The sequence below is a fragment of the Physeter macrocephalus genome, chromosome 16, assembly GCF_002837175.3.
Source record: "Physeter macrocephalus isolate SW-GA chromosome 16, ASM283717v5, whole genome shotgun sequence".
NCBI lineage: Eukaryota > Metazoa > Chordata > Mammalia > Artiodactyla > Physeteridae > Physeter > Physeter macrocephalus.
The window spans coordinates 62,671,724-62,690,880 of record NC_041229.1 but is presented as its reverse complement, the minus strand read 5'-3'; the positions used below and the strand labels follow the sequence as shown (position 1 = coordinate 62,690,880).

Here is a 19,157-nt window from a genome sequence, read left to right as displayed (position 1 = left end):
ATGTGATCTATTCTGGAGAAAGTTCCATGTGCACTTAAGAAGAATGCTATTTTTGGATGAAATGTTCTGTAGGTATCTATCAAGTCCATCTGATCCAGCCTATCATTTGGCCACTCTTTTCTGATTGATTTTCTGTCTGGATGATCTATCCATTGATGTAAGTGGGGTATTAAAGTCCTCTACTACTACTGTATGACTGTCAACTTCTTTCTTTATGTCATGTCTCTTAATACTTGCTTTGTATGTTTAGGTGTTCCTATATTAGGTACATATATGTTTATGAATGTTGTATCTTTGTCTTTTGCTATGGACTTTATTTTAAAGTCTATTTTGTCTGATATAAGTATTGCTCCCCAGTTTTTTTTTCATTTTTATTTGCATAGACTATCTTTTTCCATCCTTTCACTTTCAACCTTTGTTTGTCTTCAGCTCTAAAGTGTCTCTTGCAGGCAGTATATAGGTGGGTCTTATTTTTTTATCCATTCAACAAACATATGTCTTTATTTATTTATTTATTTTTTGCTCCACTGTGAGGCATGCAGGATCTTAGTTCCCTGACCAGGGATTGAACCTGCAACCCCTGCAGTGGAAGCATGGAGTCTTAACCACTGGACCACCAGGGAAGTCCCCATATGTCTTTTAATTGGAGCATTTAGTCCATTTACATTTAAAGTGATTATTGATAAGTATGTACTTACTGCCACATTGTTCATTGTTTTCTGGTTGCTTTTGTAGCCTTCTCTGTTCTTTTATTATTCTTTTAGCCTCTTCCTTTGCAGTTTGACAGTTTTCTTTAGTGTTATGCTTGAGTTCCATTTTCTTTGTTTTTTTGTGTGTATATATTGTAGGTTTTTGATTTGTGGTTACAATGAGGTTCATATATATTGACATAATATATCCCTTTGTTTTAAACTATAGTTGTTTACATTCAAGCACATTCTCAAAGCTCCACATTTTTTACTCCCAACCCCACATTTTATGTTTTTGATGTCATATTTTACATCATTATGTGTACTTCTTAACTGTTCATTGTAGTTATACAATTTTTGTCTTTTAACTTTTGCACTAGCTTTTTTCAAGTGGCTGATCCACTGCTTTTACTAATACATTTACCTTTACCAGTGAGATTTTTTTCCTTCATATATTTTCTTATTTCTTGTTATAGTCATTTCTTTTTCACTTAAAGAAGACCCTTTAACAGTTCTTGTAAGGCTGGTTTAACAATGATGAGTGTTTCTAGTTTTGTGTGTGTGTGTGTGTGTGTGTGTGTGTTTCTAGTTTTTCCTTGTCTGGGAAATTCTTTATCTCTTCTTCAATTCTGAAGCTTGCCAGGTAGAGTATCCTTTGTTGTAGGTTTTTTCCTTTCAGCACTTTAAATGTATCATGCCACTTCCTTCTGGACTGCACTGTTTCTGCTGAAAAATCAGCTGACAGCATTAGGGGGATCCCCTTTTATGTGACTCTCTTTTTCTCTCACTAATTTAAAATTTTTCTTTTTATCTTTAACTTTTGCCATTTTAATTATGATATGTCTTGGTGTGGATCTCTTTGGGTTCATCTTCCTTGAAACTTTCTGTACTTCCTGGCCCTAAATATCTTTTTCCTTCTTCAGATTAAAGAAAATTTTAGCCATTATTTTATCAAATATGTTTTTCTAGCCCTTTTCCTCTCTCTTCTCCTTCTGAGACCCCTATAATGTTAGTAAACTTGATGTTGTCTCATGGGTCCCTTAAACTATGCTCATTAAAAAATTTTTTTCTTTTTTTGTTCTGATTGGCTGATTTCAACCATTCTGTCTTCCAGGTTGCTTATGTGTTCCGTATCACCTAATCTGCCATTAATTCCTTCTAGTGTATTTTTCATTTCAGTTATTGTATTCTTCAACTCTCAACAGTTCTTTTTATATTTTCTAGTCCTTTGTTGAAATTCTCACTATGTTCCCCTATTCTTTTCTAAGTTCAGTGAGTATTTTAATAACCATTGCTTTGAACTCTTTATCAGGTAAGTTACTTATCTGCATTTCATTACGTTTCTTTTCTGGTGTGTTATCTCATTCTCTCATTTGGAGCATATTCCTCTGTCTTCTCATTTTGTCTGACTTTCTCTCTTTGTCTATGAAATTAGGTGAAACAGTTACCTATCCTGGTCTTGAAGGTGTGTGCTTGTGGGGGAGCATCCCTTTGCAGTCTGTGTGTGCTCAGTGGCTTTGGTGGGAGATCTAGATCTGAAATGAGCAAGGGTCATGACTTCTGGTTTGAGCTGGCAGCCACCACCTTGGTGGGGATTAGGGCTGGAGACAGAGTGGCTAGAGTAAAAGCCTGGTGTAAACTGTGGATTCTCCTGTGGCATGATGGCAGTTGCTGCCTTGGTGGGGGTATGGCTGGAGCCAGAGGGGCTTGAACTACAGCCTGGAGCAAGCTGCAGCTAGTCTTGAGACATGCTGGCAGTCACACCTTGGTGGGGCTTTGGCAGAGAGGCTGCAGCTGGCGACTGGTGAAGGCTGGGGTGGGGTGTTCTGGGGCAATCCAACAGGTTAGCCAGAGCACCAGGAACTTTTCAATCTTCTGCCTCTGCACTGATATTGAGAACAAGCAAGTCTGTGAGTGTGCTTTTCAAGAGCAGAGTCTCAGTTTCCTCCAGCCTTCTGGTAAGCCCCACTGGTTTTCAAAACCAGGAAATGGGGCTTATCTTCCTGGTGCTTGACCCCAGGGTTCGGGTGCCCAATGTGGGGCTGAAACCTCTCTCTTCTTAAGGAGTATGCCTGAGCCTGTGATATTCTCCTCCTCTGGGTTGCCCACTGAGGGTGTGGGTCCCAACTCGATCACTTCTCCTCTGCTATTAGACTCCATGTGGTTCTTTCTCTGGTTGTAGAAGAGTCATTTGTCTAGTTTTCAGGTTATTCTCAGAGAACGTTGCTATATATATATTTGTAATTTTGATGTGTTTGTGGGAGGTGAGCTCAGGGTCCTCCTAATCTGCTATCTTGATCGCACATTCTTCTACCATTTTATATTTGTAGTGTAGTCCTTAACCTGATGTATTAAACAGAACAAATGTTTAGCTATGAGATAATTTATTATATTATACTTCCAATAATTATCAAATGGAAGTGCACAAACAACTAGAAAAAAAAAGAAACTGGTCCCTTGAGAATTGACAGAATCCTTAAAGATTAGTTATATTTGTGTGAGGTGCACTGCTCAATATTCACTTCAGAATGTGATAATGACTCCTGGTGCATTTGAATCTCAAGAATCTTCAGAGATTTATCCTCAAAGGCAAACAAAATAGCACAGCTGTTATATTACAGCAATGACTTTGAATTTACTACTGTAAGATGAATGAATTCTCATTTTTAAAGGTAAGATATTTGGCTTTTGTGAGTTAATCAGTTGTCCCGATTTTCAATAACCATTTGAGAACACTTTACTCTCTAAAGTTGTATCTGTTCTCACAAGCCAGGAGAAACAGGGCAGATGCTATCCAGCAGTCAGCTAGCAAGTAACCTTAGCTGAATTAACCTGTTTCTATAGTCTACTTAGTGTATAAATAGGCATAATTCAAGTTACCATGATTCCTCATTCTTCCACCCATAAGACCAGAAACTCACATGGTCTTTCAACGATATTAAACTGGTACTCAGCCAATAAGGATTATACTGTAAAATTCACTACATTTAAGGTGCTTTGGGGACTTACTGTTTGTAAATATCTTGGAAAGACTTCCTTTGTTTATTGTTCTGAAGGCTTAGGCTTACAGGCAACCAGAGGCTTTTGGGCAAAGTTGAGAATACAAAGCCAGAAAACTTGGAGATGAGTTTCAACCAGGCAACTTGCTGAGCGAACCTGGGTACACTTCTTAACTTTTTAAGCTGGAACTTTATTCACCTGTATATTATGTTGAAACGAATACTATTTTGTTCTATATTACTCCAATTTGAAAACATAATTACATTAGGAAATGATCAGATTTGAGTGAATGTAGTTTAATTATGTCCTAGATATTAAACATGTAAGATTTTGCACAGTAATTATATTGATATTTCAAACTACTTGAGAAAACAATATTTAATTGTAAATGTTAAATAAACATAATACATTTATAATAGCTGACTTCATTTATAACCTTAATTCGAACTTTCTTTCCCTTTCTTCTTTGTCCAATTAAGAAAATTGTATTTCTCCTATTAAAAACATGGTCTTGTTTTATTGAGAGAATTTGTAAACTTTGTGATTAACTAGGCACCTCTTTTATACTTTAGCTGTCAGAAAGTAGCAATGTAATTTGCTATCCACCCATTTCCAAAAGACTTGACTTCATCATAAGTATTCTTTAATTTCATTTATAGCATAGTTACTAAAGGAATGGACTGTATTCAAACTACCTGAGATTCACATCTTGATTCTACAATTTGCTATGTAAACTTAGCTCAGTTACATTGCCAAATTCAGTTTCACTGTCTACAAATGAGATAAAATACTTAATATTATTTCATACAAATTAAAATAGAACTATATAGAAAATTCTTAACCCAAGGCTTGCCATTTAGTAAATATTCAATAACCGTTAGGTATTATATAATATAAAGAGGAAAAGATATACATTATTTGAAGCAGGTTTTCCCGTGTTAGTGCTGAAAACAATTTTTTAAATACAGAATGCTCATTATATAAATAAATAAAATTTTCTACTCTAAAATATATATAAAAATAAAAGAATATAAGTTTTTTACTCTAAAGTAAAAAAAATTAGTCCAAACCTAACTTGAATAATTTACTTGTTTATAATAAACTCTATGTGTATTAATAAAAAGAAAACCATCAAGTTCAAAACTTCTTTAATGTAATGTCTCATCACAGGTTCATTTTGGTAGCAGCTGCCCTATCTCATGGATTCCCAGGGACATGGGAACAATATTGCGATGACAGGGTTCATTTTACTGGGCTTAACAAATGATCCAATTCTTCGAGTCATCCTCTTCACGATCATCCTTTGTATCTACCTGGTGACCATATGTGGCAATCTCAGCACAGTCATTCTTACCAGAATCTCTTCTCAGCTCCATCATCCTATGTATTTTTTTCTGAGCCACTTGGCCTTTGCTGACATAGGCTATTCATCTTCTGTTACACCCAATATGCTTGTGAATTTCCTGGTGGAGAGAAATACCATCTCCTATCTTGGATGTGCCATTCAACTTGGTTCAGTTGTTTTCTTTGTGTCAACTGAGTGCTTCCTTCTGGCTGCCGTGGCATATGATTGCTTCGTGGCAATCTGCAGCCCACTGCTTTATTCCACCGAAATGTCCACACGAGTTTATGTTCAGTTACTCACAGTGGCTTATGTAGGTGGTTTTCTCAATGCTTGTTGCTCTTTTACTATTTGCTTCTATTATTTACTTTTCTGTGGACCAAATCGAGTCAATCATTTTTTCTGCGATTTTGCTCCTTTGGTTGAACTCTCCTGATATCAGTATCCCCGCAGCTGTCCCCTCATTTACAGCTGGCTCCATCATTGTGGTCACGGTGATTGTCATAGCCATCTCCTACATCTACATCCTCATCACCATTCTGAAGATGCGCTCCACCGAGGGGCACCACAAGGCCTTCTCCACCTGCACGTCTCACCTCACAGCAGTCATTCTGTTCTATGGGACCATCACATTCATTTATGTGATGCCCAAGTCCAGCTACTCGACTGATCAGAACAAGGTGGTGTCTGTGTTCTACATGGTGGTGATCCCCATGTTGAACCCCCTCATCTACAGCCTGAGGAACAGTGAGATTAATGAGGCTCTGAAGAGAGAGCTTTGTTAAAAACTTTTAACTTCTCGATCTGTGCATCCATTCTCCTCCTAAGTTCTTTGATCATCTTTACGATCATTACTCTGAACTCTTTCTCAGGTAGATTGCCTATCTCCATACCTCTTAGTTCTTCTGGGGTTTTACCTTGTTCCTTTGTCTGGAACATGTTCCTCTGCAGCCTCATTTTTTCTAAGTTGCTCTTTTTATTTTTATATCTGTGGTAGGTTAGTTATATTTCTCGACCTTGGAGAAGTGGCCCTCTGTAGAAGGCATCCAATGCATCCCAGCAGTGCACTCCCCTCTCATCACCCAAGCTATATGTTCTAGGGGTTCCCCCTAAGAGGGCTGCATGGGTCCTTCTGTTGTGGTGGGCATGTGGCTGGTCTGGTGGGCTTGGATGGCCCCTAGTCTGGTCGGTTGCCAGGCCCTCTCTCGTGCGGATGCTGCTGGCTGCTGCTTAGTGGGTCCTGGTCACGAGGTGGCTGGTCGCAGAACTCTAGGGGGTCCCGGGACTCATGCTGGCTAGTGGTGGGTGGAGTCAGGGTCCCAAAGATTCTGAGGCTGCTGCTCACCCACTGGCAGGTGAAGATAAGTCCTGGGGTTAGTGTCAGATACTGGCAGGAAGAGCTGATTCCTGGAGTCTGGCTGCAGGGCTCAGAGATCCTGGAGCTCATTTCAGATCATCGGTGTGGGGGCTGGTTCCTGACACAGTTGGGTATGGGGTCCGGGAGGTCCTGAAGGTTGCACTGGCCTGCTAGTGGGCGGGGCCGGGGCCCAGCTGGTCCCAGGGTAGGGTCTGGCCTACGTTCTGGTGTCTACTTCTGGTGTTTCCCCCCTGGTGGGTGAGGTTGGTCTAGAGGCAGGCTTCCTCGTGGGACTTGCTGGTGTCTTCCCCCTGGTGGGTAGAGCTGGGGTTTGGCCCCCTGGTGGGCAGGGCCTTGTCTAGGGCTGTGTCTAAAGGCAGCTGTGGGCTCTTTAGTCTTTAGGCAGCCTGTCTGCAGAAGGCTGGGGCTGTGTCCTTGCCCAGTTAGTTGCTTGGCCTGGGGCGTCCCACCGCCGGCACCTGCAGGCTGTTGGGCTAATGAGCTGCAGGAAGATTTTAAAAATGGCGCCCGCCAGCACCGGCGTCCACGCAGCACAAGTAGCTCCTAAGAAAAGCTGCTGCCAGTGACTTTGTCCCCAGGGCGAGCCGCAGCCATGCCCCCTGCCTCTCCGGGAGACTCTCCAAGACCGGCAGGTAGGTCTGGCCCAGGATCCTATCAAATTATTGCTTTTGCCCAGGTGTGCGTGGGATTTTGTGTGCGCCCTCTAAGAGTGGAGTCTCTGTTTCCCCCAGTCCTGAGGGGCTCCTGCTAACTGCCTGGAGCGCTGGCCTTCAATGCCAAATGCTCTGGGGGGTGTCTTCCTGGTGCTGGACCCCCGCCTGGGTTGGGGGCCTGACGTGGGGCTCAGAACTCTCGCTCCTTGTGGGAGGACCTCTTCACTGTAATTATTCTCCAGTCTGAGGGTAGCCCACCGGGGGTAATAGGGTTTGATTATATCTTGAGTCCGCCCTTTTCACCTGTTTTGTTGTGGTTCCTTCTTTGTATATTTAGTTGTAGAAGATCTTTTCTGGTAGGTTCCAGTCATTTTCATCGATGGTTGTTGTGCATATAGTTGTGATTTTGGTGTGCTTCCCTAGAGGAGGTGAGCTCAGTGTCCTTGTACTCCGACGTCTTGGCCACTCTCCCTAGTCTTGCAATGACCTTTAAAATCGCCTCTTCCTATTCGATGAAGACTGCTTTGTTTTTCCTTTGTGCTTAGTCTAGCTTCACTTGCTCACCTCAGCTTGGGGGTAAAGAGAGAGCTTGCTAGAAAAATATTTTCTTAATTAATTTGTAATTTTTTTTAGTATTTGATCTAATGATAGACCATAAAATAACAATAAAAGGACAAAGAGTGTCTGTGGTCAAAATATATTGGTCTGTATGTTATTAGACAATGGGAAGGCTCTTAGTAAAGGTCAGGGTTAGATTTTCTGATATGAGAAAGTAAATTAGAAGCCCATAGTGAGCTACCATTAATAAAATGAAATTTAATTATTAATTAGTAACACAAATTGGTTAACGTGAAAAAATAATCTGCAGAAAATTCTATAAAATTTTATTCACATCTTTTCCAAAGTTGTACTCTGCTATAAGTTAAGGTTTTTGGACCTCCAAACTTTTGAGACTGTGTCCATTTCAACAGCAGCTTGTCCTGGAATGAGTGTGATAATTATAGTTATGACTGAGTACATTCTGAGGGGAGATGACCAAGTGGAACCAGACAGTAAAATTACTGGACACGTTCTTTTTGCATGGTTATCTGTAGATGATGGGTTTTTTGGACCCATAAATGCTGGCCTGTGTTCCTAGTCTGGCTCCAGCCTAGTTACAGGAGACTTCATAAAAGAACAGGATGAGATGCCCCTGACCAAACCAGCTGTGAATTCTTATGTCAGGTCAAAACTGGTGACTTCTCTGTGGAAATAAGCAGGGTTCCTGAATTCCTAGGGAGTGAGTAAACAAGCTCTTTAAGTGACTTTTTCGTGGTCAGACGCAGCCTGTTAAGGAAGATTGAGGGAACTAGATTGTGTTTCCCCTGTGAAGTTCAGACGCAGCCTGTTAAGGAAGATTGAGGGAACTAGATTGTGTTTCCCCTGTGAAGTTTAATTTATCTGTATACACTGATGACTACCATATTTATTTCTGTTTCCCTGTCCTTTATTTAGTGCTTTAGACAAAAATATTTTTGTCTATTGAGTCTCAAACACAAATTGTCTAAAGTAATTATCTCCTTCCACCCCCAACTTGCTCCCCTCCAATGTTCCATATCCTAATAAGAGGCACCATCATTCAATCAACATATTCATTAGAAACCTGAGGGTAATTTATTTTTCTCCCTCCACATGCTTGCACTCAATGACAAAGTCTTGTACATTCTGAGTCCAATATTTATCTCCCATTGCTTCATTTTCATTGTCAGCACTTTTTTTCCCCAGCTACCACTTTATATATTTATTTTACAGTAGTACTCCTGTAATATTTGATTTTATGTGTCAATTTGGCTAGGCTACAGTGACCAGTTGTTTGGTCAAACATGAGTCTAGATGTTGCTGCGAAGGTGTTTTTTTAGATGTGATTAACATTTAAATCGGTAGACTTTGAATAAAGCAGATTACTGTCCATAATGTGGGTGGCCCTCATCCAATCAGTTGAAAGCCTTAGGAGAAAAGACTTTAAGTCCCCTTAAAAAGAAGGATTCTGTCTCCAGGTTGCCTTTGGACTCAAAACTGTGACATCAACTCTTACTGGAATTTCCAATCTCCTGGACCACCCCGTGCATTTTGGAATTGCCGGCTCCCATAATTGTGTGAGCCAATTCCTTTAAAATAACAACAACAACAACATTATAGTGGTTCTGTTTCTCTGGAGAATCCTAGCTAATAGAACTCTAACCAGCTTTCCTCTCCCCTCTCTTACTGTCTTACAACTCAGTCTCCATATACCAACCATGGCATAAATCTAAATAGATTGCTCTCCGGGCGGCGGGGACGGAGGTGGGCCTGGCAGGTCCGCGCGACCTCGGGGCCGGAGCCCGGGTCCCCCCCGCCCGCCCCAGCGCCCGCCGCCGGCCGAGCCCCGCGCCCCGTGCCTCCGTCCTGGGTCGCGGTGGTCGGAGATGCGCCCGGGTCCACGGGACAGGCGGGCGCAGAGGTCGCTTGTGTTGGGAGGTTCCGGCGCCTCCGCGGAGCATCGCGCGTCCGGGGCTGGAGGCGCCGCGGCTTGCTATGCTCTCCGCACTTCCCCAGCTCTGAAGCCTCGAGAACACGGCTAGGCAGCAGTAGTTTAATGGGGAGTTTGCCTGCTGGGAAGTAGGGGCCTGCTGGGGTCTCAGTTCTTGGCTGGCCCCGGAACACGAGGTTGCCAGGCGCGTGACGGCAGCACGCCGTCACGTAGGACGGTAGGAGTGAGCCGCTGGTGCAGCGATGAGCAGGGAAGGAAGGACACTGGCTGTTGGCCTGTGAACCTAGGCAAGAATGACCAGCCAACACAATCCAGACCAAGGTCCGTGGGCCCAGCTCGGTCCTGGGCGGCTGGTCAGTGGAATAGACCTGCAGGTGTGGCTCTTGTCACTCCTGGCTTCAGGACAGATCCTGATGATGAGCCCAGGGCACCGCCCTCAGTCCTCCAGGAGAGTGTGCCGGCGTGGAGCCCGGGGGGTGTGCCCGACTCAGCACGGCGGCCACGCACGTCCAGTCTGCGGGCAAGGGCAGTGGGGAGCCGGGGGAAGTCATGGCCTTGGGAATGTCCTCTGATGAAAAAGAACCCGCAGGCTTATAAAATAACTTTTGTGGGGAACGTTGGTGTGTTGAAAAGCAGTTCTGTGTGCTTTACCCCCTTGGTGTGGATCAGCAGTGCTGAGGCAGCAGGCGTGATACAAAAGTGTAAGCAGAGACCATCTGGAATCCCCAAACTCCAGGGAAACTAGAGGTGACAGCAAGCCAGTGAAGAGGACAGGAGCTGGGGGCGGTGGTGCTGGCGGCAGCCCAGCAGGCACCCCTCATCTCAGGGCCCTAATCCTGGCTCCAGCCGGGTGGTCAGGGCAGCTGCAAGGTCTTCTGGGCGAGCAGAGCCCACAGTCCTGAGCGGTTCTTCGCTGTGTTTGGGTCCTCTCCCCCCCATCCAAGGGGAGAAATCTAGATGAGATTTAAGAATTCGTGCTTTAAGAATGTGGATCTCATAGTTGAAACCTTGGAACACGTGTTTTCAGCACAAGGTGTTAAAGTGAAGGGATGCCTTTTCAAGGAGGGTGTCTCCATGTGGGCAGAACTAGAGAATAAATGGGTCTTGAATAAACAAAACAAAACAAACAAAAAAATCTAAATAGATTGATTCCTTTGTTAATATCCCCCAAAGACTTTGAATAAAGGCAACAATTCTTAACATGTTTACAAAGTCCTGAATGTGTCCCTGTTATGTTTCTATCTCTCAGCACTCTTCCCTCATTCCCCAAACTCTAGGTATCATTGGTATTCTTTTAAAACCACAAGTATGTCCATATTCTTTGCCACCTTAGGACACTCTCACATACAGTACCTCTGCCTGAATGCATTTTCCCTCTCACCTTTGTAACACCAACTTATGCTATATGTATGCACTTAAATGTTGTTTCCCATCCTCTTGGAAGCCTTCTTCAGGCTCCAGACCAAATTAAGTACACCTGTTATCCCCCGTAGACCACCTCCCCCACCCCCCGCATATTTTTTTTTCAGAATACTCAGTGCACTTGCAACTACAGATTCAGTATTTGTTTTCTCCGGTATGCTGGGCTCTTCATATAGACACATTTAATGTCTTTCTTTTCCTGTGTGTCTAATTTTTACACACTTCCTGCAACACAGTAAGCATCAATGTATATTTAAAATGTATGAATGAAAAATTAATAAATGAGTGGATGTATGAAGGTTTTGCTCTAGCATGAACCACTGACTTGGCGGCCTTTGAATCTGTTGAATGTCAGCCTGATTCAAGTGATGGAACGTTTGTGTCAGATCCTGCTACACCTGTGATAGGCTTTTACACAAACCCATGCTCACCACAGTTACACCACTGCCATGACACTGTTTAACTCAGATTGGTAAATAGCATCTCAGCCTGGATTAGTAAAAGCTATGTAATCACTTTCTGCTGAATAATGTCTCCCTTATGCCTTGGAATGGTTGGAGAGTTAGAACATGTACAAGTCAAATGTTAGTAAGACTAGTATTAGCCGTTGCAAGAGAATTAGCAAAGGAGCTAACAATAGGAGATAGTTTACTACCTTCCAGTTACTGTTGCCAGTAATTACAAGTAGTGACCCAATTAATCCTCAGAATAACCCCAAAAGGTGTTTTTTATTTTTATTTATTTTTTTATTTTATTTTTTTGTGTGTGTGGTATGCGGGCCTCTCACTGTTGTGGCCTCTCCCGTTGCGGAGCACAGGCTCCGGACGCGCAGGCTCAGCGGCCATGGCTCACGGGCGCAGCCGCTCCGCGGCATGTGGGATCTTCCCGGACCGGGGCATGAACCCGTGTCCCCTGCATCGGCAGGCGGACTCTCAACCACTGCGCCACCAGGGAAGCCCCAAAAGGTGTTTTGTAATTCGTACTTTACAGAAGATGTAACAGGCATATAAAGGTTAAGCAAAAGTTCAAGGTCACAAATATCCTGTTAATACTCTGACTTCTTTTAAGGCACATACTCTCTGTGGAGGGGCAGAATGAGGGGCTTTTTAATACTTCACCACTAGAGGACTTTCATTTGTCTGTGACACATTTCTTTCCAGCCAGCCCTTTCTGTGCAGAGTAAGTATGCAGACTCCTACATCTGGATATGTCAGGCAAACTTGTATTAGATCAACTTTCTGTCACAAAGTAAATAAGAAGCAGGGAAAATATTGTTAAATGTTTGAAGACATAGACTTCTGGTTTCATTGAAGATGAAGTTGCTCCATACCCTTCAGGTCCTCCCTCTTATTACTAAAAACATTCCTAGATGAAACAGCAAACAAGCATAGGAAGATTCTAAACAGGACAGAGAAGAAGGCAAACCCCTAGGGACTTTGGACCTGAGGAAATCACATAGTGCTGAGTCCCTGCTTTTTTTCTTTTTTTTTTTTTTAAATAAATTTATTTGTTTATTTATTTTTGGCTGCACTGGGTCTTCGTTGCTGTGTGCGGGCTTACTCTAGTTGCGGCAAGCTGGAGCTACACTTCATTTCATTGAAGCTGTGGCTTCTATTGTTGCAGAGCACGGGCTCTAGGTACGCGGGCTTCAGTAGTTGTGGCTCGCGGGCTTAGTTGCTCCACGGCATGTGGGATCTTCCCGGACCAGGGCTCGAACCCGTGTGCCCTACATTGACAGGTGGATTCTTAACCACTGCGCCACCAGGGAAGTCCCCCCTGCATTTTCTTATTGCTTCCATATATCCTGTACAGATTGCTGCACAAACCTCCAACTCAGAACCGTCAAGAGACACAGACAAAAAAAAGCTTTAAGAAAAGTCTGTTCTTGCTAGCCAAAGAACTGGGAAAAGGGTGACCTTAACAGAATAGAAAACATTTTGGCAATCCCTGTCTTACTTCCGACAAATACCAGTGGAAAAACTGTACCTGTCTCCCACTGGCAGGATTCACTGGGGCCAAGCAGGGAGGTGTTCTTCACCCCACCCACCCTTTGATTCCCCTGCCAGGGTATTGTCAGTGGGGTCCAGCAGGGAAATGAACCTCATCTGGCAGCAATGAGACAATGAGGAAGTGTGAGGTGGTACTAGTTGGTACTCTGCTCCCCTGTAACCGCACCCCCCTTGTGAGTAGGGGTCCAGTGGGGACCTGAGCTTCCACCTCCACCTGCAACAACAGAGCAGTGTGAGCCAGCTCTGCAGGTCCCCTCTTCCTAGTGGCAGTGGGGCCCAACAAGGAACTGACCTTACTTGGAAGAAAGGAGGTGTGCAAATTGGTATCACTCTATAACTGGGAAGGAGACGACAGGGTGGTGGCGGGAGCTGTGCTTTCATCTCATTCATCTGCAAGGAGGCAGTGGGTGTCAGCACTCCATTTTCCCAGAGCTGTGTCAGTAGTGCTCAGCAGGAAGCTGAAGAGATACACATACACCTAGTAGTTGCAGTGACAGGGGACATCCTCCTAAAAAAGGATTGAATCTGATCCAGAGTCTCATAATATCCTAAATGTCTCTGCTGCAGTAAAAATCACTGTCATACTGAGAACCGGAAAAATCACAATTCAATGAGAAAAGACAATATATGTCTACATCAAGATGAAAAGGATGTTTAAATTATCTGGTAAGGATTTAAAGGCAGCCATCAAACAATTGCTTCAATAAGCAATCATTGGGGCTTCCCTGGTGGCGCAGCGGTTGCGCGTCCGCCTGCCGATGCAGGGGAACCGGGTTCGCGCCCCGGTCTGGGAGGATCCCACATGCCGCGGAGCGGCTGGGCCCGTGAGCCATGGCCGCTGAGCCTGCGCGTCCGGAGCCTGTCCTCCGCAACGGGAGAGGCCACAGCAGAGGGAGGCCCGCATACCACAAAAAAAAAAAAAAAAAAAAAAAAAAAAAGCGATCATTGAAATTCTATTTCTTTGAAATAGAAAAGTTTCAGCAAAGAAATAGAATTATGAAATATAACCAAGGGAAATTTCTAGATCTGAAAAATATAATCACTGAAGTTAAAAAGAAACAATGGGATTAAGCAGAGGTGTTGGCACCGTATGTGTCACAGCCATCAGCATATCTTCAGGGAATGAGTCGCTGTGCTTGGGCCTCAAACAGACAAAGCAAGCAAATCCAATAGTGTATGCACACTACAGTGAGGTGGAAGGAGCAAGTTGAGAAGAAGGCCTTATACCTCCCCTGGGCAGAGGGCATCCTCATAACTATGGACCCATTGAAGACACAGGAAATCATAATGAAAGTAAAGCTGCCCACCAACACAATGGCAGAGAACAGAAGAATAGCCATTTCATGATAGGGAGTATAGTCACAAGCAAGGCAGACCACAGGTGAGATGTCGCAAAAGAAGTGTTGGAAGGTGTTGGAGTCACAGAAAGACAAGTTGAATACTATGAGGACAATGCACACAGAAACGAGGAACCCAGCCACCCAAGCGGGCTTCATCCACTGAAAGCAGATCTTCTGCGTCATCAGGATGGAGTAGTGCAGTGGGTTGTGAATAGCAGTGTAACGGTCATAGGACGTGGCAGCCATGATGAAGCAGTTATTGCCTGCCAAGCCAAAGAAGAAAAACATCTGTGTGGCACACTCAAGAGGAGAAATGGTCTTACTGTCTGATAGCAAGTCCACCAGCACGTGGGGGATGATTACCATAGTGGTACAGGTTTCTGAAAAGGAGAGACCACAGAGGAGAAACTACATGGGGATGTGAAGGTTGTGACTGAGGTTGATGGCCACCTCTATGGACACATTTGCAGCTAGGATGATAGCTTGGGAGAAGAAAATCTTCACAAAGAGGAGACTCTGCAGGTCTTGGAAACTGGAAAATCCCCACAGAAGGAAGGTGCTCACTGTGGTATGATTGCCCATCTTCTTGGTGCACGTAGCAACTCTCTTCCAAAGGTGCAGGGTTATTGAAGTCAAGACTCTGAGATGATTGTAAAATATCCTTGTGCACCAATGTCACCTAGACTTTAATCAGGGGGGCCAGAGCTACCAGGCACCTCTTCATGGGAGAGCCTGAGAAAGTGATGCTAAATGCATTTGACTGAAGTAAAGTTCAGGAGTCAGAGTGATGAGAATAATTCTAGTATGAAAATCTGTATAAATGACATGGAGTGGGCCCAAGCATCTACTTGGATTATACTCATAAAAGCATTCTTATCTCTCTCTTTTCCAACCTGAATCTGCATGTAAGAAGGAAATAGGAATAAAATTGCTTTGTTCTCATCCACCGGATTTTGTGATGCTGCATTTTTCAAATGCTCTTTCAGATATAATGGTAACTCGGTACTCAGGAGTGCTTCATAAACTATTGACTGAATGAATAAAATAATCAAATCATTTAAATCACTTAAAATGAAAATAACATTTTTTTTTAAATTAGGGAGATCAGTGAAATTTTCCAAAAGAACTTTAACTTTCCTTCAATGAAATCCTCTCTCCATCAGTGTTTCACCATGTACTGGCTCTAAAAGTAATAATTGTGACAATGACCTGACTACATAAATGAATTTAACTTGTTGTAACTTCTGCTGGGTTCCTAGCCATGGTAATAATTAAAGCTTGAGATTTAAAATATCATTAGTTCTTAATACATGTCAATAATTTTAAGTTCTTAATAATTTCTCATTGAAGGTCTTTTCAGATACCTAATATAATGTTAATGGATTAGCTTGGCATCAAAATGATTTTGAAGGCACTGTCTCATTTAGAGTGGCATATTCTGGTCATGATGTTCTAATCAAATTTTGGATTTTTTAGCAAAACCTCCAGGACATTTTCTAGCAGGTATACTTGTTATGTGGTTTGTTTTGAAGTGCAGACCTGAATGGAATAAACTCCAATTCCTCAGATCAATTTTGTAAATCATATTTTTATTTCAACTATTTATTATTCAAATCTTGAAGAGGTAAGGGCAGAAAAATGACATGAAGACACTCCATGGAATTTTGATTTTAACTTCAGTCATTGTTAAATGTGAAGGGGAAGAAAAATAGTAAGGAATCAGCAGTGGAAAATGAAGGAGTATGCAAGAGAAAGAAACATAGGCTGGAAATTATTCTGTAGGACTAACAAATATATTGTGATTTGAAGGGTTGCTGTTTTCTCTTTGCATTGTAGTTATGGGCAAAGAATACAAGAGGATTCAGGCCAGGTAACCAGCACCCACCTAATACCTATAATGTGCCAGACAATATGCTGGGGTTAGACAGAGATGTCTCATGTCATCCTCACAAGTCTATGTGCTTGGAATTTCATTTTGATTTTTTAAAACATAAAGTGAGTTATAGAGTGGTTAAGTGACTATAGAAGTCGTGAATTTATTCAACCCATACTGACTAAATGCATATGATGGGCCAGGCAATTTTATACATGGGAAACACAAAATGTAACCAGACATATAGTATCTCTGTGATGAAAGAGTGAATGACTACTTTGGTTTGTGGAGTCAAGGAAGCCCTCTCTGAGGAGGCGATGTGCTTAAACGGAAAACAGAATGGCAAAAGCAACCAGCAGGTGAAGATTAGGGGAGAGAGTATTACTGGCATGTTTCACAGCTAACTCAAAGACCCTAGGTGGGACACTTATCTGCCCAAGCAACCTTCAGGCTAGACCCAAATGGCTTGTCTTTGAGACCACTCCACTGTCTTTCCTCTGGAGGTTTTCCAGTCTGTTTCCTCTAAAGGAAACATTTTTCCATTCTTATTGCTTTAGCTATCACTCACCTTGTATGACTCTGCAATTCTAACCTCTACCATAAAGGAATCTCCAATTTTCTTTGGCCCATTTCCAGGCCAAAATGTCCTCCTAGTATTGAATGTAAAATTTTCAGAACAGAATTGGTCATATTTTCCCCACATGTCAGACTTTTCTCCTGTACTTCCTATTTGAGTTAGTTACAGACATTAGAGAGCTACCGTCAGACCCCAATTTTAATTTCTTCCTCACCTTTATACACATAAATTCACTTCCAAGATTCCAGATGTCCTTTTGCCATCATCTTTTTTGTTGTTTGTTTTTTGTTTTCTTCTCTCCGCCATTGTCCTTGACCTATCCGATAGGGTGAATATGGTGCCTCTGTAGTTTTCTATTAGTCACAAATCTGTTGCGTTTTTATTCACTACATCATGACCAGATATTGGATTCCTAAACAGAGGATATATTAAGTCACTAATAGTGTCAAAAACAGTGAATGACTATACACTGCTTATAGGAGGAAATCCAAATACCCCAGCATGATATTTGATGCTCATTGCAAATGGATCCCTAGATGCTGCTCCTGGCTCAGATTCCACCACATCCCTCTAAGTAACCCTACACTCAAACCAGACAGTAGTGCCCTCTCTTTTCCGAACACATCATGATCCTTCATGCTGCTGTGCCCTTGCATGTGGGGTTCCCTCTGCCATAGCTTCTCCTCCTCCATTTTGTTTCCTGTAGACTTCTACTCATTTTTCAGGACCCAGCTTGGATTACTTTGATTCCTCATCCTCTCTTGTTGTCCACATTTTCTAGATTACAGGATCCTGAATAAGAAATGTCTCCCGCATCCTACTTCCTCACTCGTGGGTTTTTGCCACAGCCTCTACTTTTTCCCTCTCCCAGTCCTTCCCTTAACCTGCTACCAGCTTTTCTATGTCCAATCTACAATCGCTGTACATTCCATTTCAAATTTTTAGGCACCTTTTGCTTACAAAGTAGATAATTCTAATAACTTGTAGGTCATTGTATGCTTCAGTTACACCATCTCATATATCCTCATGGCTATCCCAAGAGATAAGTGCCATTATCACGACCATGTTTGTAGTGAGGAACCTATGGCCTAGAGAGTTACTTAATTTGCCAGAAGTGATATAGCTGGTAAGTGTACATGTGTAACATATGCACAGCAAGGCAGTCAGAGTCTAGAGAGCCACTTGCTTGGCTAGTTGATTGTAAGGCTTCCCTCAGTGCAACTGCCCTAACCTCATTTCCTGCTTCAAACCTCCCCTATAGGGGGACCATCCCACTGTTTCCAAAAAACAGTTTATCCTTTGTGACTCTTCTATTTTGTACATGTTGTTTTCTATAAGTTGTAGTGTTCTTCTTGCCCTTTATGACTGCTAAAAACAGCATTCTTAGAAAGAATTCAAATGTCTTGTCCCTTGGAATTCTCCTCAAACCTCCCTATGTGTGTTAGCCATTTCTTCTTTTAGGTTTACATCATTTTATTGTGAGGAAGTTGTTTTTTTTTTCTGCCATGTGGCATGTGGGATGTTAGTTCCCAAACCACGGATTGAACACGTGCCCCCTGCAGTGGAAGTGTGGAGTCCTAACCACTGGACTGCCAGGGAATTCCCAGGAGGTTGGGTTTTTGTTGTTGTTGTTTGGGTTTTTTTGTTTGTTTTGTGTGTGCATGCGTGTGCTTGACTCCTGTACTACAGAGAGCAGAGACTTGTTTTAAAATTTTATATGCCCCAACTTGCACCCTGAGCCTAGTGACTGTAGAATTTTTACTAAGGTTAGTTGAGAGGCTATACGGAAAAAATCCACATTCTCCAGAAAGCCTCCATGCTTATACTTCAGTGCACTTATTAACCCCTCTTCAATATGCCACTTGCTCTCCTTAGTATTTATTTTGTTTGGATGTGTACTACACATAGTTGGTTTCTCTCTAAATAGTTGTAAGAATAATGTCACGTAGTATTGTGAACGCATGTATAGATGCTTTCTACATTATCTCCTTTTTATTTTTTATTTATTTATTTATTTATTTATTTATTTTTGTGGTATGCGGGCCTTCCTCTGCTGCGGCCTCTCCCGTTGCGGAGCACAGGCTCCGGGCGCTTTCTCTCTAAATAGTTGTAAGAATAATGTCACGTAGCATTGTGAACGCATGTATAGATGCTTTCTACATTATTTCCTTTTTATTATTTATTTATTTATTTATTTATTTATTTATTTTTGTGGTATGCGGGCCTTCCTCTGCTGCGGCCTCTCCCGTTGCGGAGCACAGGCTCCGGGCGCGCAGGCTCAGCGGCCATGGCTCACGGGCCCAGCCGCTCCGCGGCATGTGGGATCCTCCCAGACCGGGGCGCGAACCTGGCTCCCCTGCATCGG

General features: G+C 42.8%; 1 protein-coding gene and 1 pseudogene across 1 annotated transcript; one reads left to right on the top strand and one right to left on the bottom strand.

The window, feature by feature from the left end:
- Positions 1 to 4,888: 4,888 nt before the first annotated feature.
- On the top strand, positions 4,889 to 5,816 carry OR5P2 (olfactory receptor family 5 subfamily P member 2). Its single transcript, XM_024119026.1, is given in 2 exon segments — positions 4,889 to 5,463; positions 5,465 to 5,816. Coding segments are annotated over 2 exon segments (927 nt in total).
- Positions 5,817 to 14,050: 8,234 nt separating this feature from the next.
- On the bottom strand, positions 14,051 to 14,924 carry LOC102990310 (olfactory receptor 10Z1-like; annotated as a pseudogene).
- Positions 14,925 to 19,157: the final 4,233 nt, after the last annotated feature.